The 26,850-nt window shown below is 40.1% G+C and overlaps 1 protein-coding gene across 1 annotated transcript; it reads right to left on the bottom strand.

Moving 5' to 3' along the window:
• Nucleotides 1–16,395: 16,395 nt before the first annotated feature.
• ASCRUDRAFT_8751 (uncharacterized protein) lies at nucleotides 16,396–24,393 on the bottom strand (the record flags this gene model as incomplete). Its single annotated transcript, XM_020194959.1, has 2 exons — nucleotides 16,396–16,600; nucleotides 24,281–24,393. 2 exons carry the CDS (start codon nucleotides 24,391–24,393, stop codon nucleotides 16,396–16,398), a joined length of 318 nt encoding a protein of 105 aa, XP_020046857.1.
• Between the last annotated feature and the right edge of the window lie 2,457 nt (nucleotides 24,394–26,850).

Genomic DNA, 26,850 nt, shown 5'->3' on the forward strand with positions numbered 1-26,850 from the left:
AATTATGTTGTTGTTGCATTTTGCTTCAAATTGATTGTGGAATTATATTGGTTTTATAGTTGTTACTTAGTCGATCTTTTGGTGGACCATGCAGGATTTATTTGGGGTGTGCTGAAAAAGTTTATACATATCTAAACGCATCCCTGTTCACTATTCGCTACGATTGTGCTTTCCCTGTTCAGCTGGCTAGAAACGCTGAAAGTGATTGTGCCGAAAATATTGTTGATGGAGAATCGGTTAGTGGGTTACGCTTTTCATTAATCACAGAACAGTAACTTGAATTTGCAAGAGGCAGTCTTCAGTTTCCTTGTTGACTCGGGAAGCTGAATAAATGTCTCTCACTGAAGCAGTCGAAAAGGCAGTATTTCTAATGCAGTGTTTCAAAAACATTTCTACATTGATTAATAAACCAAGTGTTTATTGTGAAAACAATTGCGCTCTCAAGCTGGCTAATAGTTGCATGAAGGGCAGAAACCCTAACCAAATTTCAATGTTGCATCAGTTTATATAAGGAGAGTGCAATGTAGGATTTACTCCTGAAAAAGTTCTTTCTAAAAATATTGCTGGTGGCATATTGAGTAGGGCTTGAAGCACCGCAGGGTTTAATACCTCAATAAGTACTTTCAATGGTTGATTTGATGTTAGTTTTTGTTTTGCTGTTCTCGTGGCTCTTGCCTAATCTGATTATTATTTGTTGGTTTATTTCTTAACGGCTATGCTAGAGCAGTGTTGCACCATTGCTTGTCTGACTGACGTTATAATATTTCAACATCAGTACAAGTCGATTGTATTATTGGGTCTCATGTTTTTGCTTTCAAAATGTTGAGGTTCGCATTATCCAGTAGCCAATTGTGGATTTGATCTGGTTATTTTTGATGATATTGTGGTCTTACTTTTCGTTAGCGTTTGAATTTATTATCGAGTCCGTGATTGAAGTCTAACCTGCGGTTGCAGAAAATGGCTGTTCACGTACAAATGATCGAACGAACTCGAGTTGTAACGTTCTTGACGCACATGAGAAATGAACTTGCCATCCCTCCTTGTTTGAAGGGTTGGAAGAACCTTTCTTGTGCAGCGCTCATGGCAGAATTCTAAATCCACCCATTTTTCTCACCCCAAAGTGCTTTCACTCTGATGGCCGTGGTTAGCATTTCAATCCAATCGATTGTGGCCGTCAGCGGATCCCTGAAGATCATGGCTTGCTCTTGGCTCAAGTGCGGGACTGCAGGCTCTAAGAAATGTCTTACTATTCTGATCTCAATGTCTGAGGTCCGGTTATTAGGATAGGGGGTCACTCAGAGCCTCCTGGATGCCTACCTTCTGTCTTTCGGTTTCTGTCACCGGTCTGCTCCACTGACGGCCTGGGAGGTAATCCAGATTATTTAAAAAATGAGTTGCCATTGTCGTAGCAACTCAATGGTAATATATTAAAGTTGGGAAGGCTATAAAGAACAAAACTGTATAACAGCTCTGCACCCCTCTTTCTAAAGAACCGGGGCCGATCACAACAATTGACCAAGTCCTACCGGCGTCAGCCACAGAGTGCTCAAATGTTGAGATTCGCAAGGCGCCGAACAGTTTCTCCTAACGCGGCAACCAGTTTTCAGCACATGGGGTAAATTTAGTCAAGCATTTTAGACAATATTCTAACCTTCATTTGGATTGGCCAATCGGTTACAAGGTGGGAGTGCAAATCTTGGTCTTCAAAATTTTGGTTATAGGGGAAGTGGAGCGAGTTTGATTCCCAACCACGGCTTTCCGTCAAAGCACATTCTGTAGTAGAGTCGAAATGTGGATTGAAAATTGATGGCTGTGCGTTACACCAGCAAAGCTCTTTCAACCCTTTCAGCCGTCGTAACAAAGCCGTCGATGTATATTAAGAAAGTCCGATATATCATAGAGAAAGCCCGAAAAGACATCGCTACCCCTTTTTCCGAGGAACTTGAATAGGTCACACATGGACAAAAGAAGAAACCCGTGCGGACATTGAGAGTGAGAATGTTGAGATCCGCGAGGATCACAACAGCCCTCCTCAACCCAGTAACCAAACCGCTGACAAAGGAGTCAATATAGTCGAACATTGCAGTGAACAATCAAACGACCGATTGCGTTGGCCTAGTGGTTGCCAGGTGTGAGTGCAAAAGTTAGTTTCAAGCCATCTTCTCACGGGCGCTAAAGAATTAGCTTGAATGCCATCCATGGGCTTCCACAGCTAACTATATTAGGGTGGAAATGCATGTGGATTTGGAATCCTGGCTTTTGGGTTGTACTTGGGAGACATTTCCCAGATTTCAACCAATCAGGTGTGGGATTCTGCTTTGCTCTTCGCCTCATGAACGTTATCAGACCAGTTCGCTAGTTGGCTTGTTCAGGATCACCCATTTCACGGATGCACGGTTCAGGCTACAATGAAGGAGTCCTTGAGATAATCAGAGGGTAACCAACGATGACTAGACTTGGGAATCAAAAGCAAAACAACTCAAATTCAAGAGCAAGTATTTTAGAAAACCAATTTGATTATTTTGCTAAGGGAACGAATGCAGTGATACACTCAGGTTGTAACGGTTGAATAATCAATATTACTTCATTCAGAGATTGAAAGGAATAACGGGCATGTATCATTCTTAACTGGATATTAAGCAAACAAAAATAGTAGGATTGATTTAGAGCGGCTTTAAGAACAGAACCAACCTGCAAATAATTGAATCATTGAATCAATTTATTGAGGTATCATTACACTGGGGCCCGTAGCACCCACTCAAGACATCAAGAGCAGTACTTTTAGTTTCAACTCTTGCAAGTGTAAAAGCAATTTCCAACAACCTTCTTGAAAAATGTTACTTGAATGAGACTTAGTTGAAGTATCTGTAATTTTAGGGATGGTTAGCCAAGTTGATAGGAGAATTGTGATCACAATAAATAAAGTGGTTATGGACATTTCTACTAATTCATTAGATACCCTTCAGTAGGAGCACAACTTGTTTGAGTGCTTGACTGAATGAAATGGAATCAGCTTTACAAGTCAGCAAAGCCACTGAAGGCTGCTTTTGGAGTTCCAAAAGAACAGCGTTTTGCTTCATGAGGAGCACATAACCGACAACTAATTTTTGATGTGGAAGGTGTCCAGTTCAACGAGTGTGGGAGTATCTACGTAGATCAACTGATGAAGCTGCTTTGTAATGACTAGTTAATCCGCTAGTGTTTAAATATGTGAACGCTTTCTTTTGCACATCATAAATGAATTTGTCTTGGTGCGACACACTATTAAATGAGTAACCCTGCACCAAATGCAGTTTGATGCCCTAAGCAACTTGCGGCAAAAAGTAACGAACAGACAATTGATTTGACAGATGATGAGTATTTCGGTTCAACGTCACAGCCGTCTATTTCAGGTAGCAGCTTGCATGAGCAATTATCATTGGTGTAACCAGCAAATTAGACACATCGCTTTTAGTCTGTTGATCATTCTCTCTGCGCTAGGTTTTCGTAGGTGCCGAACACCCGTCATTTGGTTGAGCAATTTCAAAGCCAAGAGAAAGGTTTGGAAGTACTCTAAGGACGTCCATTTGGACCAATGATCTGAAATATGATTTTACCAGCTAGACGATTCGATCTGATCGTTTGGCAATCAGATGGTTTTACACATATTGTTGGAGCATTCAGGGGTGTTTCGTCATTGAAAAATGAACCACACATTGTTCTGCTGAGACTATTTGAAACTCAATAATTTGAGGAACTATAAGGTTTTTCGTTTTCTAACCAATACCAGATTGCTCCACACGAGGAATTGACTTCTGCAAGTTTTAATCATTCTGACGAAGCTCCGCATCAAAGAATGCAGATGGTGGATTCAAGATGATTTCATCGTTGATTTCACCATGAGGGATTGCAGTTGTCACATCTGTTTGATGACCGTTTAATGACGTTGATGCCGCAACAGCAAGAAGAGCTTTAACTTCTTCATACATGATCACTGGGCCAAATGTTTTAGTATAGTCAATACGTTGAAGCAAAAAAAAATCTAGAGCAACTACTCTGGCTTTAGCAAAATCAGCAGCTTGTACTCACATGATTGAATACTCTCAAGGACAGCCAAGAAGTCATGTTAAAAAGGGAGAGTTAACCAACAAATATGTGTTGTGATCAACGATTGCCTGAAACTGTAGTTGAGGGGCCATTTGCGCATTGGTTCGGCGAAATTGGTGTAAATTAAATAGCGGCATTTAATGCAGCAGGGGTATATGTCAGAGAAGTCCTGTCTTTAATCGTATCTTTTCATTTATTTGTAAGACTTTTAGGAAGATTTTCAATGCGGTTATGTTTCCCTTGACAAACCTTTTTGGTTCCAGCAATTTGGTGATTATGATAATCAACACCGGTGTTAGCATCAGCACGTTCACCGTTTTTATCAGTCGATGGAATACCTTCAATTCAATCACATTCGTTGTCATTGAGATCATCTTTCATTTCATCATCTGTGCTGATGTCAAAATATTCATCATCCTTGGTGGAAATAAGTTTTGGCATTTTCTCTGAAGGGGATGAGTTGGGCAATTGTTGTCATTAACGGTGGTAGACATTCTGGGTCAAAACACTAGCATCATTAATTTAAACTCCAACGACAGATGGATCTGATGTATTAATGGCAGCAAATGATGGACTATTAAGGGTAATTTGGTTTTATCAAAGAGACAACAAAACCGACCGCAACACGGCTCTTATAAAGATTGTTCCCTTTCTTGGCTATTGAACATTTGCCGTAGCCAACCAAATGGCAGAGGGCACTTGCATGACCTGACTTGCTTTGCCTGATTTGTGAGGAGATGATGGCATATGCACCACATTCATTCAACATAAGCATAGCACCAGTTGAATTTTATCCATAAAATAAAATGAAAGTTGTGGTTAACGGAGCTCGTCGTTTGATGAAAATCAAATTAGACAATACCATTACACATATTACAGCTTCTTTCAAACTATATTCAGGTCCAACAACTTCAATATACATGTTCAATGATTTTGTCACGAGTGTTCTTTGCCAACCGTCAGCTACTCATTTTTGATGGCACTCATAAGAAACTGTCAATTTATTTAAGATTCCATCAGACTGGCTAAACTCGTTGAACAGAGTAGATGCTAACAGGATATCTGATACGACAGTATGAGCCGCTATATGCAATACCAGTTGCATAAAATTAATCCAAAGATGCTACCAGGCAAATTTCAATGATGGTGCAGACATTGGAACCGCAACGGCATATTGTATGTAATTATTAACAAAGGTGAGCGAATATCTATTGTCATCAACATCTCCGACTGGCATTGGCCCAACAATTTCAACATGAAGAAATTTTAAAGCAGTGGTGGCCTGTCTTGATAAATAGTGTATAATAATTTTGGCCGGGGATCTTTTGTTTTTTGACTGAGATTTTGAACAGGCAGAAGCGGAAATAAAGTTGATTTTGGCTATATCTTTTCCAACTGCCGCACCTGCGTGACTTAAACGTTGATGCCATCAAGTGGTGATTAGTACAACAGCAGATGGCGCAGCAGGACACTGTTCTAGTTCTAAAAATGCCCTCTTGCCGACTAGTGGACCATTTAATTGAATTCCATTATCTTTGAATGACAACCAGACGTTTTTAGTAGTAGCATCTCTTATCAAGATTGAATTGTCATCATCGTGAGCTTAAGGAAGATTCATGAAAGGATCGCAACTTAAAGCAATCACACTTCCAGCACCTTTGACAGAGCCAATAGTGTCAGAAATACCAGAAATGCAACCTCAATAGCAATCAAAGCTGTTGAGCCAAGCCCCGCGAGCAATACTGTGTTGCGAAGCGCCAGAATCAGGAAGGAACTGGTTGAAGTTTTACATGTGATTGCGGGTTAGCTTCGACGACTAAGCAAACACCGACTGATCCACTTTGGCTACATCGAAAACAGACGCAGCAGCAGAAGCATCGGCTGAGAGCGATGATCCACCGAGAACTCGCCGTTCCGAACGACACTCACTGGCCCACTGTCCCTTTTTGTGACAACGATATCTTCTCATTTTTTCGGTTTTGATTTCTTAAATGGTTCATAATTAACAAAAGCTATCACTGTTAAACGATGGTTACCAGGCAATGCATCATCTCTTTGATGATTGGTGAAATCATTTGAATTGATAAATGTCAATTTGTGAAGGTCTGAAAATTGAGGAAGAACAATTTGAAGGTAGGTGATGTTTAATGTAAAACAAGGTTGGAAGATGGCGGCTGCTTGTTTGCCGTTGTGTTCTTTGAGAATATTGCAAATGAATTTTTTACAGAGATTACTCCAATCGTTTTGTGGCATAATGTTTTTCGCCACCTATTTGCAGTAATCGGCTTGGTGATGAACATTTCGGCCTCAACAACAATAGCACGATAATGATTTTCTTTGAAGGCTGATACTTCACGGCAATCACTCATTCCATTGCAGCTCATGCAATTCAGCTGCAATTGATCCGGCAGTAATTAACGTGCGGCAAACGGACAACAATGGATTGTCATCATTTTTTGAATCAGCATCATCAGCAGGAATGACATCTTTTGTTATATGTGCTTGAACCAACGGACGAAACTGAGCAGCATTGACATTCAAGACCGAAGCCCAAATAGTAAACATTGCGGCATCCATTAATTAGTTTGATTCTTGCCAGCAAGCTTCTGCAATTTGGCTCATAACCCTTGGTGGCAAGTCTTTGACCAAATATTTGAACCAAGAAATATATCACAAAAAAAAAAAAGAAGAACCGGCCAGTCCCTTTTATAAGGAACTAAGGTATATTTGATACCGTCACGGGAGCAGTCAGCTGTTATAGACCGAAAACCCGAATGTAGATAAGCTGGCGGTTCACAACATTTAGTTAATGGCTTCTCAAATTTTTTGAGAAATTCCTTCAGAGACATATTTTCTTGTACATATTTGGCCGCTGCTTTTCAAGCCGCTGCTACTGTTGAACAAAATTCAGCAGATCCACTTTGGACCTTTGCCTGTGAGACAAAGCATCAGCCATTGCTTGATACAATACTTACCTGTTGGTGGAATTTTTAAAGGGAAAAAGACCTGTAGGCTGTCGTTGGCTGAGTGTAGTGGAATGAAGACCAACTGTGAATTTTGCAAAGACTCCATTAATTGCTCACCAGTTTCCTCAGGATCAAGGAATAGCTTATTTTAACATTTGTTTCTCTAATTGTGTATGAAGGCGTGAAAAGGTGTTTTGGTGAGGCGGGAATAAGATGATTCAAAATCGAACAAATGAATGAGACGACTGCTTTATTTGACTTTGATATCAACGCAAAGCATTGCATGAAACAACAGCCTGAATTTGTTAACGCCAAATCTTCTCTGGACGTTCGGTAGCTACACAATTCAACTTATGGACACAAACATTTTTTTTTGGTAGGTACAAAAAAATGCTAAATATTCACCAATTGCTTGAGTTTTAAAGAACCACGGCTGAGCAAAATGGTTTTTATTTCGGAAAGAGCACACAGCACCTCATGCTACGATTATAGGTGGATGCTCTTATTGACGGCTGTTCATCAGACGAAATGGTGACGTTGGTGAAATCATATCTCACTCCATCGTGCAAAATAAAACTTCTTGAACTAGTTCCGCAAAGGTTTTTGCAGTTTCCTGTTCATCAAAGCATGAAAAGCATTTCTGCATATATGGACACCTACTTCAGAAAAACTGTTTCCAGCTTACAATGCATCACAACCATTCGCAGGCTAGACAATCGATGATTGAGCAGTCCACGGTGCTTCTTGAAACAAATGGCATCGATGAAGATGCTGCTGAATCATCACACTACTGATAAATTGATAGATCGTTGGGTTTCGCTGCTAATTCTTGACTGTATGACTTTGTATTTGCTGTCGGGTCACTCAGTTGATATTTTGCCTAACCAAGAAAAATGCAATTAAGATGTTCTTCAATGGTATTAAATTATTTGAAGTGTAATCCATTGACTGTTCTTTACTCAGTTGCTACTCCAGTTGAATTAGTTAAATACTTTGATAGTGATTCGCCTGCACAGGTTGTTGATGGGAAACCCGTTGGTAGAAATACTTTCTTCATTAGTCATTAGGCAAATATTTGCAATCCAAATACTCATGCTTCAATGGTCCTGCTTAGTTGCAATCCTAATTTCATTCAACTCACGAAAATGGTCAGAACGCCGGGTTTTCAAATGCAGGTCTTCAAAAATGCTGGTTCAAATCCTGCTAAACTATTTTTATATTGTGATAAGAAGTTTCTTAAGATAAATGCTAACCACCATACCACTGATGGAAACTCTAAGATTTCTTCAACACTTAGTCATTTTATAAGTGGGTTGTGCAATGATTCTTTTTCTTTCCCGAATAACAGCACGAAAGGCAATGCTGTTGTTATAAAGAGTTAGGCCCTTAGTGCTGCAGTGTTAAAATAATTCAATTGATTGCTGTAGTCAGATAGCAATTGATGGTGGTTGTTTTGCGCTGTACGTTGCCTTGGTCGTATCGGATTACTACTGCTTCCTTGATTCTTTTTTGAAAATGTTGCAGTATTGGTATTCATTTGTTTGACTGACTGTGGTAATTGTAGTCTTACTACGGTTACAATTTAATCGTGTCACGTCTATTTCATTTTCATTTGCATAACCTCGATCTTAGTAATATAAGTACTTTCTTTTTAGTTGATGTATTTTTTCTTCGCTTTTTCTGTTCATTTATTCTTTTTCTGTTTTTGATTTTATAACGAATTCAGTCATGGTATGCTGAATATTTCATCAGTGAAGCGACTGGAAATGAAGAACAGATAAGTCGGTCTAACGAGCCGGCTGGGTATCGCTCTTGACACAAAATGCAGACAGATTTCCCATTCGTTATTGAGCAAAGTATTAAAAAAGCATTCCTAGCGCAATCCGCATGCCAGCATCTCAAAAACTCATTTATTTGCTACAATAACATGTTTGTTTTAATATACAGTGGTTGAGACTTGATCCAACTCCACCGGCTCTGTGAGCTGATCCCTGGAATCTATCATTTGCACTCACACCTAGTAACTGATTGGCCAATTCTAACACTGCTTTGCAGGTTCTTAAAATGCATTCACTAAATTGAGTAGATCGTTTGACGACCGCTTTCCGGGTTAATGGGGCTGCTCTGAGGCACCCGAATGTCTAAATTTGGCTTCTTGGAGTGTCAACGGAGTGGTTCGGTGACGCATTGTGGTTCAGTGACGCATTGTGGTTCAACCCAGTTTCATTTAAAGGAAGCCCGCCACCTTTTCAAGGTTCTCTTTTCTTAGATATTCTTCCCCTCAAAATATTATTTAGAATTGCTTCAATAAATGTCTAAGCGGATCCGTTTAGGCCGTTGGTGGCAGCCGTTTTAGATCATGTGATATTCATGTTCATAGAGTTGAATCAGGCTTTTAATGGTTGCGGTCGTTTCGATTTGCGATACGTTGCTCACTGGCATTTCAGTTCCTGCTTAATTGGATCCGGTGTTATAGAACAGGTGGTACGACTGACAAGCACTTGTCAAAATGAAGAAGCTCTGTAGGCCTTTTACTGTTGAAACAGCAATTATTAAGAGCAGGGCACTTACCTTTGATGTAATAGAAGATTCATTGCTCAATAGCAGTGCTTGCACCAAATTTTTTCACGAACTCCATTGTAGTATTTTCAAAACCTAGAATACAGATGAAGGTGCAGCCATTTTCAATGCTGCTTCTTTTCCGACACTATCTACGCAGAGACGGTTCTCAGTCAGGTTGCACACCCTCACCAATTTACAGTTGCAGATGCAAATGTTTTGGCCAACCATCTTAGAAATGAACCATTTGTTGGCAGCTCAGGCTCAACAGCATTAGCCTCTGTTGATGAAGATCCATTCTAGCTTTCAAAAGAAAGATGAATGACATGCTATCGTTCTCAAAAAAGGGGACAAATGATGACTGAGTGTTTGGCACCACGGCCATCGCCTGGGACATCATCAATTGCGGCTCATGCTTTTGCTGCTGCGGTTGCTATGGTATCCCCAAGAATTGATCAGCCAGAGTTTGCTTGGTCGTTTACATTAACTTTCATGATAACGTCGAATTCTGAACACCTCCGTTTTAATTCTGCTGCCTCACTACATAGTTGTCTGACCTCAGAGTGATTATTAGGCTAAACTCCTCTTTCAGGTCACATTGGTGGTGTTCGTGATGCTAGCATTAATATCTGAAGTATTGGAACGGTGTTGATTAAAATGGTAAATTACTAAAAGATGATATCAATGCACCTCATGCTGCAAATTCAATATTAATTTTTTTTTCTACAAATGAAAGGTCCTGTTTGATTCTTCAAATTGATTGGTTTACAGGAATAGTGCTTAAGGAGCAAAAGGAGCAAAATCAAAAATCGATGAATGACTTGTTGCGCCTTTTGCTTTTGCGGTAACTGCACCAATTTGTCGTAAACGTTTTGCTCATCCAGGTCAGCCGCTGCAAAAGATAAGCCAAAGCACAAAGCATTCCTGCGGCTGGTGATACATCATATGAGGATTGGTTTAAGAGGAAAGCGACCAGACTTACCTAGAAGTTGTCTGCAAGACAGACCACCGCAATTCTTGGTTTTCATTATGTTGATATTGATTGGTTACCCCAGTCGTTGCTGCTGATGAGAGAGGCCATTTTTGCTGTTTCTGACCATTACCGCTGAAAAGTTGTTGCTGGATCAAATGCTTCACGATCATGAGCTGTTGCAGGATAGAATACTATGCGATATGAACCCTATCATTATTAGTCAAAATAGTTGATACTGTCTGATATTATGAAAAAATTGATTCGAAGCGGTTCCCAGAATTATGCCAATCCTAAAAAATAAAAATTGAAATGTCAGATCCTTATACGACTTATCACAGAAAGTTCCCTGAAAGATGGGACAGTACAATCATGACGTAGGGCAGACCAATGCTCGCTGACGTAAATGTTGCAGATCATTTGTGCAATGAAGCTGTGACCTGTGCAGTGATATTGATAAATTTGATTTCCAGAAAGGCATAATGGTCTTTTAACCAGTTCGTTGAATTATCACTTGATTGAAGGTCAACTGCTGCTCTGATAAAAGTACTTGAATGAGCTGCGTATGCCTTCATCTCGAAAACAATCAGGCAATCCAAGACAGGTTTTAAAGGAGCTGTTGAGTTAATGTGGCCTTCAATTTGAGTGGAAAGGCATACAAAAATACGATTCTCTTAGATCGGTGTTGCTGATGGTTGTTTTAGCCGGTTTGATACTGACAAAATCCATCTTGAAAATGCATTTTTTGCTGCCACTAAAGGAAGAGCTTCTTCTACTTTTTGAATTTGGCTCATTGCAGCTAGCTATTTGGGGGGGGGAAGATTCAGCCTAGTGCTCCCAGAGACAAAAATAACACATCTGCAATTGCCTGAAATTATATTTCAAAATACAGCTTAATAAGGAGTGAGAATTATGTTGCACCTGGTCCGATATTACATTGAATGATGGTGTCCATGGCACTAAGTGGCGTCTTAATGACTGTGTTCCTTCTCCGAATGATGCTGGTGATGTTGCTGATCCTAACACCGGTGCTAAATCTGAAAAGAACGAACTTGGTGCAAACAAACCTGTCGGGCAATAAGATCTTGATTGCTTTGAGCTTGGACTTCAATGGATTACAAGTTCAATGTGATATAGCGAAAATCAATGGTCTCCTCTGAAGAATTTGACCGCTGCCTATATTCCCGCAACTACAGATATCATAGATTCAGTAAAGACAATTTTTAAAGTAGCATCCCAATGAAATCTTAAAGCAACGCTTTAACATTTATGAAATTCATTGTAGATGCTCTTTGTAGAGAATGACCTGTTGGTTGTCGTTCCGTGTTTGCAACGACATCTGGACCAACAGTTGATTTTGCAGAGCCCGGCCTGTTGCTCATGGATCATCTCAGCTTGAGCTTATGGATTATTCGGAAGAAATAGTCTAAAAATTTGCGATAAGTGTGTAACAGTCTTTGCTGCTGTTGCACCATCAATGTTATTGAAAGACATCAATGACATTGAAAGATCATGTAATGGATGTGAGAACATTATTGTTTAATGGTTTTGTCGACGCTGAAAGGTAAATGATGCATCTTCTTGCAATTGCAAGTGCTGAAGCACCTCTGAAAGTTGGGTAGTTGCTTAAATTAACTTATGGACTCCATCAATCTCATATTTGTCCGTTCACAAAACTGCCAAATACTCTCCAAACGATTGGGTCTCAAAGACCTTTATAAAGAAAGTGTGTCTTACTTGTTAAATAGTGTCCCCCTCTAGTTGTGACGATCCTATGTGGATGAAAGTATTATTTCCCATTCATCAGATGAGATGGTCAGGCTGGTCAAATCGTATGTCAGTTTATTCTTGAAAATGAAAAATCTTGCTTATAGTCCAGCTAGCCGTTCTTGGGCTCCATATTGCTCAAAGTCGAAACGTCGTTTGTCTATCCAAGGCGACCTCCGTCAGAAAAATGGTTCATCATTAATAATGGATGACTTTCTGTTGCTGGACACTCCAATAATGATTAGCCTTTACATGTCACCAGTTGAAACAGATAGAGCTGAGTGACATCCGGAGAAGTCGTCACTTAACAGAACAATACGCTGGCTCCTGAATTTAGCCGCGAGTCGCTCATGAGATGCTATTTCATTACCTGTTGGGATATTCAACCAATATCTTGGTTGACCATAGAACAGCCAGATATGTAGTGCTCGAAGCGTATTAAAATATTTGACTGGAAATTTATTAACCGATCATCACTTAGTTGCTACTTCAGTTGAATTAAATGGTTAGTCCGACAGGAACTGGGCGGGAGATAATGGTGGATGATACACAGATGGTGGATATATTTTCCTCCTTATTCAAAAGGCAATGACTTTAAACTGAAAGAATAACGCTTCACCGGCTCTGCTCAGTTGCGAAGCTTAAATCCTTTTACTTACGAAAGCAGTGACGGACGCTAGGGGGTCAATGAAGGTTTACAAATATAATGGATTCAATCATGAAAAGCGAATTATCTACTCTTATAGCGGTTTTGGTATGAACTTGGCTAGTCGTCCAACCAATGACCAAATTTCCAAGCGTGTCTGAATTACTTATCACGTTATAATAGGGTTTTCCAATGTTAGTTTTAGTCTTGGAAGAGTTGATACAGATAGTAGTGATCCTGACATGAGAACATAAGCGTTTAGTGGTGCTGTATTCTGATATCCCAGAAAATTGCTTTGGTGAATCAATCGATGATAGATTTGGTTTTGCGTTTTACAGTTTTTGAATTAATCACAAAACCATTAAATGGTTAATCTCCGTTTGATTATGTTACGGAACTCTTACTGGATTGCTTGACTGACGGCGTGATACTATTTTAACAAAGGATTGATTTTGGTTGTATTGCTGAATTTCGTTTGTATCTAGGAAATGATTAAGGTGGTATTACAAAGAAGTTGCAATTCAACTTGGCTTTCTTATGCTCTCATTTTGTTCATCTTTATTTTTGTTCCGTTCTTGATTTTTCTGAAAATTTATGATTATAGCTTCAATAGTAGTTAAGACAAGAGCTTTTCCGAAACATCGAAAATGCTAACTACCGAAACAGCCGGGTGACAATGTCTTCGCACACTTCAATAAACGTCTTCATTGTTGATTCTTATAAAAATTAAGAGGCTTTGCAGTCCAACTCGCATCACAGTGTTGCAATAAACAACATTATTCACTGCAAGATGGATTTTTTAAGTAAGCCGTCTCTGATATTTGTCCATACAGCGCTGAGTGTGCAAGCTGATCCTTGATGACTATGGATTGCCACCAGACCTGGTAACCGGTCGGCCAACCTGAACGGTCGTTATCAGTCTCCAAAATGTTTCGATACCTTGTCGTGATCCCCCGAAGACTGGTTACTGCATTTAAAGGGAATATTGTGATCTTCTCGGACGCCTGCGGTCGGTACGTCGGTAGGTCTGGTTTCTAATCCGGTCGCGCTCTGGGATCAATCTACAGTCCTATTATCAGAGGTGGCGATTTCTTGTAGAATCAATGTTTTGATATATCGTTTACGATTGTATATCTTTGTGGCGCTTGCAAGATTCAATCTTTAAGTCAAGAAGTATATTAGAAAGAAAACCGATGATCCGATCGGCAACCCATTACACCAATCCAAGGTTTGAATGCAGAGCGTCACTGAAGGGACTGGTGACCGACAGCGGAGGACAAAATCCCAACCTGCTTGAAAATTAGATTAGCCTTTCACCTAGGAAGATCGAGATATCAATCCCTCGGGTCGGACTCGTCAAACATTTTAGAAAAATTGCAAGGAGCCGGTTGGGGTGCCCGAGCGGATGCCAGATGTGACTGCAACCATTGTTTGGAAGGATTTGTTCACGGGCTCGGTGGAGCGCGCTGGAGTTGCAACCATGGCGCTCAAAGAAAGAACATTTTGCGATGAGAAAAATAGGTGGATTCGAAATACAGCATTTGCATTGACCTAGATAGAGTGTTTGCCTTTCAACCAATTAAGGGTTAAGAAGGCCAAAAAAAGCTTTATCATATGTTGATGAAAGTGCCTTATATTACTCACATACCAATTGTGTGGATCAAAAAGAAAAACAGTAATAGAATATAATTATTGATGTTGCGGAGATAATGTCAGCACGGATAGTCATACAATTGATTAACAATACTGCAGCTCATGCGTCAAAAATTCAACAATTGGTTAATGAACAAATAAAACAAATGCGACGTGAACATCATGTCCAAAATTATCATCATTTCAGTCACCAAACCAATTTCTGGAAATCTAATAATACTGGAGCACTAAGAAACGCTTTCATGATATCGGCAGCTTTTATCGGAATCGACTTTGCATAAGTAAATTCAATGCTGCGAAGCACGTTCTTAAAATGAAACCTCATAAAAACATTCTAGCCGTTCAGCGATTGGTACGATGGTTAAGGAAGTTGGTAACGGAAAATCTTCTTCAATAGAAAGTCAAGTTTTTCCTGCTTGTACCAATAGGTGTGAGGACCTCTATGAGGAACACTCCTTCCTTGACAGCTCTTGGGAGTGAACCATTTTCTGTCTCGCAAGTCGCCAGTCCTCTGAAGCCCGATTCTTCAAAGTTCAAGTGAATGCCATTTGATTAAGCAGGAACATGTAGCCGCCAAAGAATTTTTGATCACCAGTTTCTGCCGCACAATCACAGTCAGAGTATTCCACAAACATTACTGAAGTGGCCACCATACACTGCACTGCTAATCTATTTGAGATCAAATATGGTAATCCCCGTCTAGCACATCTTAGGTGAGCTTTGCATGGTGAACCATGATAATCACGGAGCAACCTAATTGCAAATGCAATATTGATCAGTATTCAATTCACTGCAAATAGCAACAATCAAACGATTGATTTGTAATGTGTTGCCGCCAAACATGTAACTCTTGGCGACCTGTCTCACATAGAAATTTTTATCGCTTAATCAACATTGGGCTTGTGTGCGACTGAAACTCATCGTTTCCAACCTGTTGAATCATTCATCTGACGTAAGTCATTATATTTACCGAAATATTGTTGTTATTTCTAACAACATCAAGTCAATGAAGACCTTCCAAGCAGTAATGACAAGTTTTTCATTTTGTACAATCAACTGAGTCATCACATGAGCAGCTTAACAGTTTCCTTTGATTATACGTCCTTCATAAAATTATCCATCCGTAATCTTAGCATGCAGTGGTTTGGAAGGATTAAATGATAAAACACGCCTTGTTCAGCTGAAGCATTTTGAAATGAATCAATTGAAAAGCATTTAGCATTTTCTTGCACAACCAGAAAGGAGATTAATTGAGTTACTAGTTGATCTTTGAAACTGCCAGTCCCTTAGAAAATATTCAGCATTAACAACGAAGGAAGTTGTTTCATGTGAATTTTAGCGTCGATATCACCGTTAAAAGGTACAGATGTTTCCTCCATTTGATAGTCTTTCAATATCGTTGATGGTGCCGCAGCAGGAACGAATCTGACATTGATGTACCAATTTGCTCGAGAGAATACTTCAAACAATCAATACCTTTAAGCTGAGAAAACTCTTAAGAGATTAGTCGGGCTGTTGCGAATTCTCCTGCTGGAATTGACTTCATTGTAACTACCCATTTACGGCCAACATATCTCTTTCGAGACGAACGATGAACCGACAGGATTATATCATTTGAAGAATTGCCTCAAGCTCGATTCGTCAAGCAGCTCTTCAGATTGTGACTGGAGAAATTGATTTCACTCCAGTAGAGGCAGTAAAAGCAGCGTCCGAATATGTCGTAGGCGACGACTCAATAATAGTGACTCTTAAATAATTTGCAACCATTTTAATTCTTTTTCATTCTTGTAAAAATGAAATTGAGGAATGTTTTTATTTTCCGCTAGTTGGTTCATATCGTATCCAACACCAGTGCTTGCATCAAAAACATGATCAGCATCATCAGTTGATTCAACAGATTGTTTTAATACTACTTTATTGTCGACCACACCACTTTTCTCTTCCTCATTGGAACTGATATCAAGTTATTGTCGTTCCTCCTTGACGTGATTTTTTGTTGGATTCTTTCAAGGAGTTGCAGTTGTAGTTTTTTGGTCATTGCAAACAGCGGATTTAATTCCGGCCGTAAGAGCAGCAGCAATGTTTCTAACTGCAATTGAGCACGGGATTGTTAGATTAACGGCAGGAAATGATAAAGTCCTAAACCAATATTTGAATTCATCAAAGCGAAAAGAAGAACTTAAAACGGCACTGTTGTCTCGAGGAGTTCATCCGCGTTTCGCTCATAAAATCATGTTGCACTCGTCAAAAGCGGAGAAGAATGATTATCACCTAACTTGGTTTGCCTGATTTAGTTGCGAATCGAGGCAAAAGCAGCGCATCAAAACAGCATCCTGGAAGGGGTAGTTGATTTCCATCTATAAAACAATTTGAAAGGGGTAGTCAAAAAAGGCCCATGTTTTGCTCGAATCAAGCTGATGAAATACACCGCACGAATCACGTTTCAACTCTACATGTAATCAGGAACATTCTCTTTATTTCGCGTTGTCGTGGCCTTTGTCATGATTCTGTAGTGCCAACGATAGGAGACCGCACTTCGATGAAACTCTTAAAGAACTGCCTTACGATGTTTCATTTGTTTAGATTGACAAAGGACTTTTAACGGCTTGGATATTAACTGGTTAACATTTTGGACCTTCCAAGTGGATTTATGTATTAGTCGACAATTGAATTTCTTATGACAGACCATCCTGGGAACAGGTGATAAACCAGTCGCAATTGAAGCAATTTCAACGTATCTTCACTGAAGATTATCATTCATTAACAAATAATGATTGATATTAATTCGAAAAACCCCCCTCAGCAGAAAATATCAAGTGGGAAATGATCAAAAGCAACGGTTGCCTCTTTTGTAGGCCACTTCTAAACGGCTTTGGTTGCTTTTCTTTAATAAGAAGGCCCACAGTTTTAACTAAGAGCAGCGAAAATGCAAAGAGATTACAGTAAATTTCGTTCATCAGTGTATCCTGGATGACGCTTATCTTGACCGCAATTGGTGGTATTCATCGAAGCTGATATTGGGGCAACAAGTCATTCATTAAGTCCTGATCTTGCTTTACGACCAGCTTATGCACCGTTCATGCGAACACAATCATCTGTAAAAGACCACGAGGCCCATATATTTGAAGCCGCAAAAATGAAAATTAGATTTGAACGATGAGCACCTTGAAACACATTTTCTAATGATCATCCTTGAAGCGACATCGCGGTGCTAGTGAGATTCAAATTTACGAAATTGTCTTCCATTGCACCGAATAAAAACTGATACAACAGCGATGTCTTTGATCCAGTCATGGTTATCTCAAATACGGTGCAAAACACCAGAGCCATTGCTACACAGTTTGGAGTTTAATAACAGGTTGCTAGCTTTTTCTAACCATCAAGCAAGCAGCGACTGACCAACTTTGGGCTTATCCAGAACTGCTGTAACCGCAGAGTCTTCAGCTAATACTGATAATCAAGAAAATACTGGCCGTGCTGCCAATCTCTCACTAGCCAAAATGCTGTTTTCGTGTCAACAGTAAGATGTCATTTGTTGTTGTGTTGATTTGCAAAATGGCTTTTTGCACACGGACTCTAAAGCCGTCTATTTGCAGAACAGCCAAAGAACTGTTCATGACGAAGATGGTTTGCCAAGGTTGTTTCTTTTATGAATTCTACTACAGGAAGGACTGTGCATTGGGTAAAACCATTTATTGCGGCGGATCTCTGGAGAACAATTTCTGCATGGAAAATGGCGGCACCTTGAGTACCGCTGCAGATCTCGACACGATTCCAATACAGTTCATCAACAAATGCAGTCTGATTCTATTTTTTCATTAATATCTCTTGTCATTTAGTGCAGGTAAGTGACCTGGAAATGATAATAGAGGTCTCAACTCAAAAAGTACGTTAAAACGGTTGCAAGTTAGATAAATCCAACAGGCAATATTACCCATTCTAAAGCGCCGCATCCAATTTAGCTGAATGTATGGAGCCAGTGATCGACCATCAAAGATGGGAATACTCAGTAATGATCACATTTTCAGAATCAAAATCATCAGGTTGAATAAGATTTTCGTTAATAGTCGCTTGAACAGACGGAGCAGTCTCAGAATCATTGCGATCTCAGACTGAAGTGCCAGTACCAGCAATTGCAGCATTCAATTAACTAGTAAGTTATTTTGAACGAACAGTGGGAACATGAGTCAAATCCTGCTCTAGTGAATCAATCGTAATGACTCAAGGTGAAATATAATATATGAAAGAAGAAAATGAATTAGATCGGCTTTTTTCTTATGGAGAACTGACTTAAGCGACCAACGTCGCGAGAACAGATTAGGGCCAGACACCAACAAACTGGATTTAGACTTGGAGAGGGCTCACAATATGAGCGTAAAGAAAAGAACGCATCCGAATTTTTTGAAGGAAGAAATGCGTATAATGAAGAGCATAAATGAATTCACCTGCATTCTTTTGCGGAAAGTCGGATAAATCACAGAACGCAACCGGACCAGACCGGTGCCAGACTCCGAAGGGCAGAATGTACACCTGCGGGCTGCTCACCGCTGCCCCCATTATCGCAGTAATTAGATTTGGCACGATTGGTTCGATGTAGTCTAACCATTTTCCAAGTGAGCAAAACATCACTCACGTTGCCCACCAGCTATCAGGTGTGGCGGGGGAACATGGTCTTGACCAGTCGGGTCACCAGCAAAGTGATATGGGATGCAATCAGAGTTACAGCAATATAAAGAAAAAATTCTTTTGGTGGAAAGAATGAGCTGTTCACAGTACTTGAAGATGCATCTGCTGTGAGTCACTCAGGGGTGTAGATTAAATCTGCTGGTCTTTGTCACTGATGCGCTCCCGTGACTCTCTGTGAAACAACCCTGTTTCTTGTAATGATTGCTTGCCTTCCCTCTTCCCTTCATTATTATTAAGAACTTCATGACGTTGTTGCATTAACTTTGATTTGCTTCAGCACGTTACGAGCCGAATTGCCAAAGATCACGGGCAAAAATCAGTGAAAGTAATTGCTGCTGCGTTCCTGACACTTTATCCTTTCCAGTTGAATGACAAAGCCGCTCACCTTGGTATGTTGCTTCCCGCTATTAACAAAGCAATTAATACTTTTGCTAATGACGTTGATTCGGTCAATGTGGAGGCTGCTTTTCCTTCACTGTCAGATCTGTTGGCTCCTGACAAACAACTGTTGCTGAATTCAGAAAGTGGTAAGCGAAAAATCGAAAGTCGGTGCTCTATTCGTTACCTGGGAGAAGATCGACGGATCAAATGCTGTTCAGCTTGGAGATACTAAGGCAAGGAAATTTACATCTGCTATGTGGCAAGATCCATTATGCAAAACAGAAAATTGGAATAATTGACTTAGTGAATTCAATTGTAAATATTCACATGGTCCAGAACGCTGATGAAAATGTGGCTTTCATTTAAGCTGCATCTGTTGAGGTCACCGCCTACGTGCAAATCGTTCTCACCCCCTTTACCGGTTCTCACCATATTTCAAATACTGATGGAATGGATTTGGCGAATTATCTTGGTGGTGATGCATTTGTCAGTTGCTCTGGCCCATCATTGTCTGAGCCCGTTAAACAGAAACCATTCGAAACCCCAAAATGAAACAGAATAAAATGCTATTGTTTGGCAAAAAACAAACAATTGACTAGTGTTTGATTGCTATTATGATCAGTGTCGGCTGATTCATCCGCTCCAAGCAATTCATTCTCTGTAGTCGATGCTTTGGATGGCCACAATGTTGATCAGTGGCTGTTTTCATGGTAAATGAAAGTAACTGGCTAAATAATGTTGAATTCCAATCAATTCCAATTTGCTTCCGCTGGTTTCCTTTATATTTGCCCTATCACTGATTGGTTCTTTCGCTTAGCGTAGCATTGATGTCAGATCGCTGAAAATGCTCTTTGTATCTCTACTGTCAAAAATATTGGTACTGTGTTGTTCTCAAAGGTCGATCATTAGTGATTGTTCTTCATCTTTGCCAACCTCCAAAATTCAGCTCAATTCGAGGCAGAACATACGACGGGGTCTGTGTATCATTTACAGACGAATCAGCTAATTTGGAAAGCGCATATAATGGTAAAAAAGCAGCATCATCGTTATAGTATGACCCGCTGCCCTATCTATTGATGAGTTAATTAGTAAAAATTGCAATGAGCACTTACGTCATTCAAATGAGACTGTTCGAATGATATCGCCAAACTCTATGGCTAGCTGGCGGCAGGTAGCTCCAAATGTGAGTCTCGTCACACTGGAGTCCATCTATAAATATTACTAACTCGTCTACAAGACAGGCTACTGTTGCGGTTGGTGTACCTCATGTTGACATTGATGAGCAAACGAAGTTGCTGGTGTTGATGGGAGACGTTATTGTCTCAATTTTCCGGATCAATATTGTTGATTTGATGTTCTAAGTCCCATTGCTACACCTTGAATAGCTGTTGCCAGCTTGTTATAATATAAGAAATTCAGAGAGTAATTGTTGGTCAAACACACTATATTGCGTAGCCTAATATCCTGTTTGGATCCGAGCTCATCAACGATTTTTGCGAATCAGAAGGAATACAACATCAAATGTTACTTTGTTATGAGTCTTATCAAATATCGTCGCTGATCTTTGGCAGAATCCAACCATGGCGAAAGCAGGACAATGATCAGTGATCTATATGTTCGTGATTACATTTTAAAAAGTCCTACGAAGAGTGCAGTGATTCTCATCAAATTAATTGGCACAGAAAATGGGGCTCTTGTGTTTTCGCCAGTTGAATTATGTTATAAATGGAATCCAACTGGTTCTATGATGGAGGTGCTTGGATGTGCTACTGATAGCGTGAATTCCTACCAATTGTGGAAATCCAATTATGGCACTTCAAGTGCGGTGTGTAGATTTGCCGGCTACAAGGTAAATTGCTCAGTAAGCAGACTGTACGGACGGAATATGGCGGTGTTGCTTTCAGCTCTTTTTGACGTTTTGATGAAACGAAATTTTTTTTAAATGATGAATCATATGCTGCTATAACTGAACTTTTCAACTCTCCAATGGAGTACTACCGATTGGCGCTGGCGGCATAACCGGAATTCCTTCCACCACTGCCAATGGCCACGATAACCGAACTCCAATGGCTTTAGTCGATAAATCAAATAAGGAATCTAATGACGATGATAAATATAACACATCGGGTCAGATGATGACAAGGGGATGGTGTCGATGACAATGAATTGGATTCAAAGAAATCTGACTAATGTACTGATGATGCTGATTAATTTGCTGCTGCTTTCATTGGTGCAGAACCTCAAATAGTCCAACTCGTTGAAACAAACCAAGAATGTGATTAACGTGTGGATTACATTGGAGATGTAGTTGAATGGACTAATATAATTCAGTAAATATCATTAAAAGTATCTCTTTTCCTAAATTTTAGGCAGCAGAGCAGATTGCCACTATTGTTGCTAGGCCAACTTCCGCAGAACCGATGATAAATATTGATGTCGTTCAGAGCTTCAGGAAAAGCTTGATTGTCCAACGGAGCGGTTGGATGATCCTCCACCTGAAAACCACCTTGTTCTCTGTCGTTAGGAGCAGACAAAGAACTGTGCTAGAACTGGTTGGTTTTCAAATCCTCAAATAATTGCTCAACGACTACGTCTGCTTGAAGGAATTAGAGACTCTGAACCGTCCTGTCCAGTAGTTACGTACGAAAACTGCAGACTCCCACTTGCTGTTCGGTGTCATCATATTTCAAGGGGCATCAAATAGAAGTGGCAACTCATCTTATTCATGCAAGTGTCAACGCTGAATTTATGTGAAACAACTACCTGCGTTTTTGAAACATATGTATCCATTTAAAACTCAGAAACCGCTGATATCAAAATGCGGGCACAAACAATGTTCACTTTGATCGAAAAAGAATATATTAAATTTTTTCCGCTCGTTTGGGTTTTGAAAACCTCAGCTTACCAAGGTATGATTGGTTACATAAAAACCAAACAACGCCGAAAGCTAAAAGTATCAGTGTATAATATTCTTTTCGCCGCTGCACCGGATGCAATGGAGAAGCAGGCCATTTCATATCTCAAATTATTACTGAAAATGGTTGCCCTTGGAATAATTGTTGATCGGTATACTGAACTTGATGTTGCAGAAAAGTAGGGAACCATCTTCTGAATCTATGGAGAACTTCATCAAAGTCAAGAGTTAGCAGTTCAAAGTGAGTGACAGTTCTTTGCAGGCAACACCAACAATGATCAACCCAAACCAGGTGCTACTTGAAAAAGACGGCTCTCTGTTGCATGATGATCAGTCATCACTTTCCAAATGAGTTTTCGAATCGCTGATTTTTGCTGCGAATTGCTTTCCTACGATATTTCATTTTCAGTTTGCTTACTCAATGGAGTTCTTGAATCGCCATGCTAGGTCCACCTAAATTGTTGAAGTGCGGTACCAACATATCTGAACTAAAATCCATTATCTTTCTTGACGAAGGTGCAATCATATTTGAGCTAGTTGGATAGTTTGACGGTGAATGGGGTAGGCAAATTCATCCTAGAAATTGACTTGGCAGTTAGATGTCTCTCGATAGCCATCACCGAGTGAGGTCCAACTAACCTTTGCAAGGTTTACGCGCAGTGCTGGCATCTGAACCTCAATTTATTTAACTCACTGAAGAAGATAAGAAAGCTGTGCTACGTTTGCGGGTTTTGAAATCTATCGGGTAGAGTAGTGAATAATTAAATCCCTATCCGTGATAGCACTATCTGCTGTGACCTTCGCAAAAATTATTCTTCACAACTGCCAGACACTTCCTAATTGATGCTAATGAGCCGGATTACTTTCGGAGAAAAACGTTGTTGTGCAAACTGCTCTCTATGAATTACATTTTCACCAATTATGGCGCTCCTTTGACTACCCCTATCGCAATATATTGTTGATCCAAACATCCTTGGGTTTTAAAGAAGCACCACTGTCTTGCGAATGGCTTAATTATTGACGAAGTCACGAATCCAACGAAGGAGATAGGAATCTCCTCTCTGCTTTTCTTGGCCACGACAACAGCGGAACGGCCCACCAAGTATTCTACCTTCATAACCAGTCTTTTGCTTTCATGTTTCTTTGTGGCTTTGACGAAGCCAAGTATGTTCTCAATAATTTTTTACTAGCGGCCGCTGGACCATGCATCTTATTAGATATTGCAGGTCCACCTATTGCTGCCGGAGTAATGCGTATATCTGTCTTCAGCAACCACTCACCAAAGTATCCTAACAACATTTGGTTTAGCTGATAAAGGAAAAAAAAACTTAAATGAGGGTGATGATTTTATTCACAATAGTTAAGACACTGAAAAGAAAAATCGTGCTGATTACAGTGAATTGAATTGAAAAGTGTGTACTGGGTTTCCCGACAGAACTGATACTTTTGCTGATGCGAACGTACGTGGTAAATCTGATATCGACCAGCTTGCCGCAACTAAAGCAGTATGTAAAACCGATCTTGATAACTCTGATAATGTAATTAAATTGCTTACACAGGAGTCAAAGACACCATTACATTCCGCTCTGCTATTACATACATTGGTTGCTGCAGCTTTTCCCACCACTTGTGTCAAACCAAATCACGCCAACCCTAGACTGCTTTGCTGAAAATGCTTTTCAGTTGTAAGATATTGACTACTCTCATTGTTTTTGTCCATTCTGGAGGAGTGGAAATCTTTGAATCTTCTTTGTTGTTGCTGCATTGAAGTCATTCAATGTTCTTTAAGCGCATGACATGACTGCTTTTTCTCAAGGTGATATCGACGCCAGAATTTTAATGATTCTGCACATGGAAATGTTAATTTTGTGCCTTTTTGGAACGTTTGAACGTTACGCAAATGAACATATGGAGTTAAACAACTTGACTTTGGTTAAAACAAAAGAATGCAAACGGTGGTCAATCATTTAATGCTTGAGACGGTTGGGCAGAAGAGTGTTATTTCAATTTCTCAATGAAAAGATACCAAAGCTTGAAAGAACTACATGCAAATGAGCGAAATACCGCTGCATTCTCAGTTGGAATGGTGACGCTAGTGAAGCCATCAGTCAGCTCATTGGTCAATCTGAGAAATTCTGCAGGATTTCCAGGTGGGTTTCCGGGACTTGAAATTGTTTCAAGAGACAACTGCACAGTGGTATCTATGAACGGTGCTTCAGATACGTCGTTCAAAAAAAAAACCGGATTAGTCTTATCCGTGGACAAATCCAATAAAGATTAATCCACAGAAGGAGAAACTTGAAGCAGCTGGCTCTACATATCATGATGCAAAGCCATCACAAAGCAGATCAATCTTTGGATCGTTGCTTTTCGCTCGAAGTTGTCGGTGGCATACTATTCCATTTGCTGTTAGTTCTTTCAGTCACTATATTAGTGCACCTCACAGCGGCCACCTAATTTGCGCTAAAAGGGTGGTGAGAGATTTCAACTCCAATCCATTAATTTTTCATTTCAAACGACATCTTTGACTTTGTCAAAGTGAAATTCTCTAACAATAATTGGGTTGGCGATTTTGGGGATAAACAATCAGTTGCTTGTTGTCCCCTCCTGATCAAAATCCGCCCGTTTCTTCAAACTGAAAAGGGTTGGCTTGAATGGCCTTGCTCTCTTGAGAAACTCGATTCCTTTCACTGAACGAATCGCTCAATGAATCTGTGCTTCTATTGGAGGTAATCAAATGCAATGCCTCAAATTATCGTAAACAAATGATTTATGGTGGTGAAATATTTCCTAGTAGTTTGGAGGTCATTCTACCATTCACGGCCAGTTCATCAATATTTGAGTTAGCCACAGCGTTCTAAGAGGGCAGAGCAATGTCTCATTCACTCTTGAATGTTTTGATACAAAAGTAAAGCGTTGATATGTTGACTAACGGCGTGCCGTACTTGCAAGTTGATTTCTCCATCAAAAGACTCTATGACTTAATTAGGGATGGATTGTGTATGGTTGTTCACGTCAACTTGGATTGAGGTGATTAATTGTGTTTGTTTGATGAAATGTGGATTACTCAACAGTATTGTTTCAGATTTGTGTTGCTCACTGTGGCAATACTATTTGAACAGCCCAGACAATTTGATTGAATTAGTTGGATTCTTTTTAAACAATAAATGTTGATTTGGGCTGGAAAAACCGGTTTTGCATAGATTTCATTTGCTATCCATTTTCATTGTAAAATATTTAATTTCGTTCTTCGATTTATTTGACTTCACAGTTTATGGATGTATTGTGAAGAGTGGTTGAGAAGAACGGCTGCCGCAAATAAACCACAAGCCAAAATCAATGGCCGGCGCTATGGTTGTTCGCCACCCAAGCAGAAGGACGATCCAAGACCTATTTTTTGAAACGATTCCCAGCACCCGAAGTGCAATGCTCATCGACGTGGTTCGAGTCCACTAAAATTTCTTCAACGGAAGTTGAAGATATTTGAAGCCGTATTTTGGAATTTCAGTTGTCCTCAATCCGCCGGGGTGCACTCTCCAGCAACCCAAACATTTGTCGAACAGTTGGTGACGGTCGAATAACACAAGTGGTGGCTAGCTGGCTTTGAAAAATGTTATAGTGCATTGACCCGACCGATTGAGCCATGGCAGTTGAAGCTCTGGAGCGGTTGAGTGGCACTTGGAGATCTCGATTATCTTTTATTTTATCTGCAGTATGGTTGCTCAGCAGTCGCTCCGTGATTTTGCGCGGTTCTCATTTGAAGAGTTACTGATGTTTTCTACGTTCTTCGTCGGTATCAATGTTCTGCCGTTCATATGCAATCATGGAATGGCAAGAATTGGCATTGCACCATCGGTTCACTGTTATGAAACAATGAAAAGAAGCAGCAAAAGTCACTTGGAGTTGGGCGAGCCGTCGCATGGTGCGATTGCAAAATATGATGTCTTGATTTTGGTTTACTACCGCAGCGCACTGGGATCAAATCCCATCCGCGGCCGTCTAAGAAGCCCGAGTCTTTGGTGAGAATATTGGGTGCTCTCTAACTGGTGGAAGTGCGTTGCATAATGACGGCTTTTCCTACTCCTCATGAGATGAAACATGGAAATGTTTTGTCCTTTTTGGGTCAAAAAATTTTAAAGCTGTTAGCCTAACACGCATCTCCGATTGTTTACAAGCACGCGGTTCCCTTATGCGCCAATGTGACAACCATCAGGACTTGCTC

This window comes from Ascoidea rubescens (assembly GCF_001661345.1).
Source record: "Ascoidea rubescens DSM 1968 unplaced genomic scaffold ASCRUscaffold_8, whole genome shotgun sequence".
Lineage (NCBI taxonomy): Eukaryota > Fungi > Ascomycota > Saccharomycetes > Ascoideales > Ascoideaceae > Ascoidea > Ascoidea rubescens.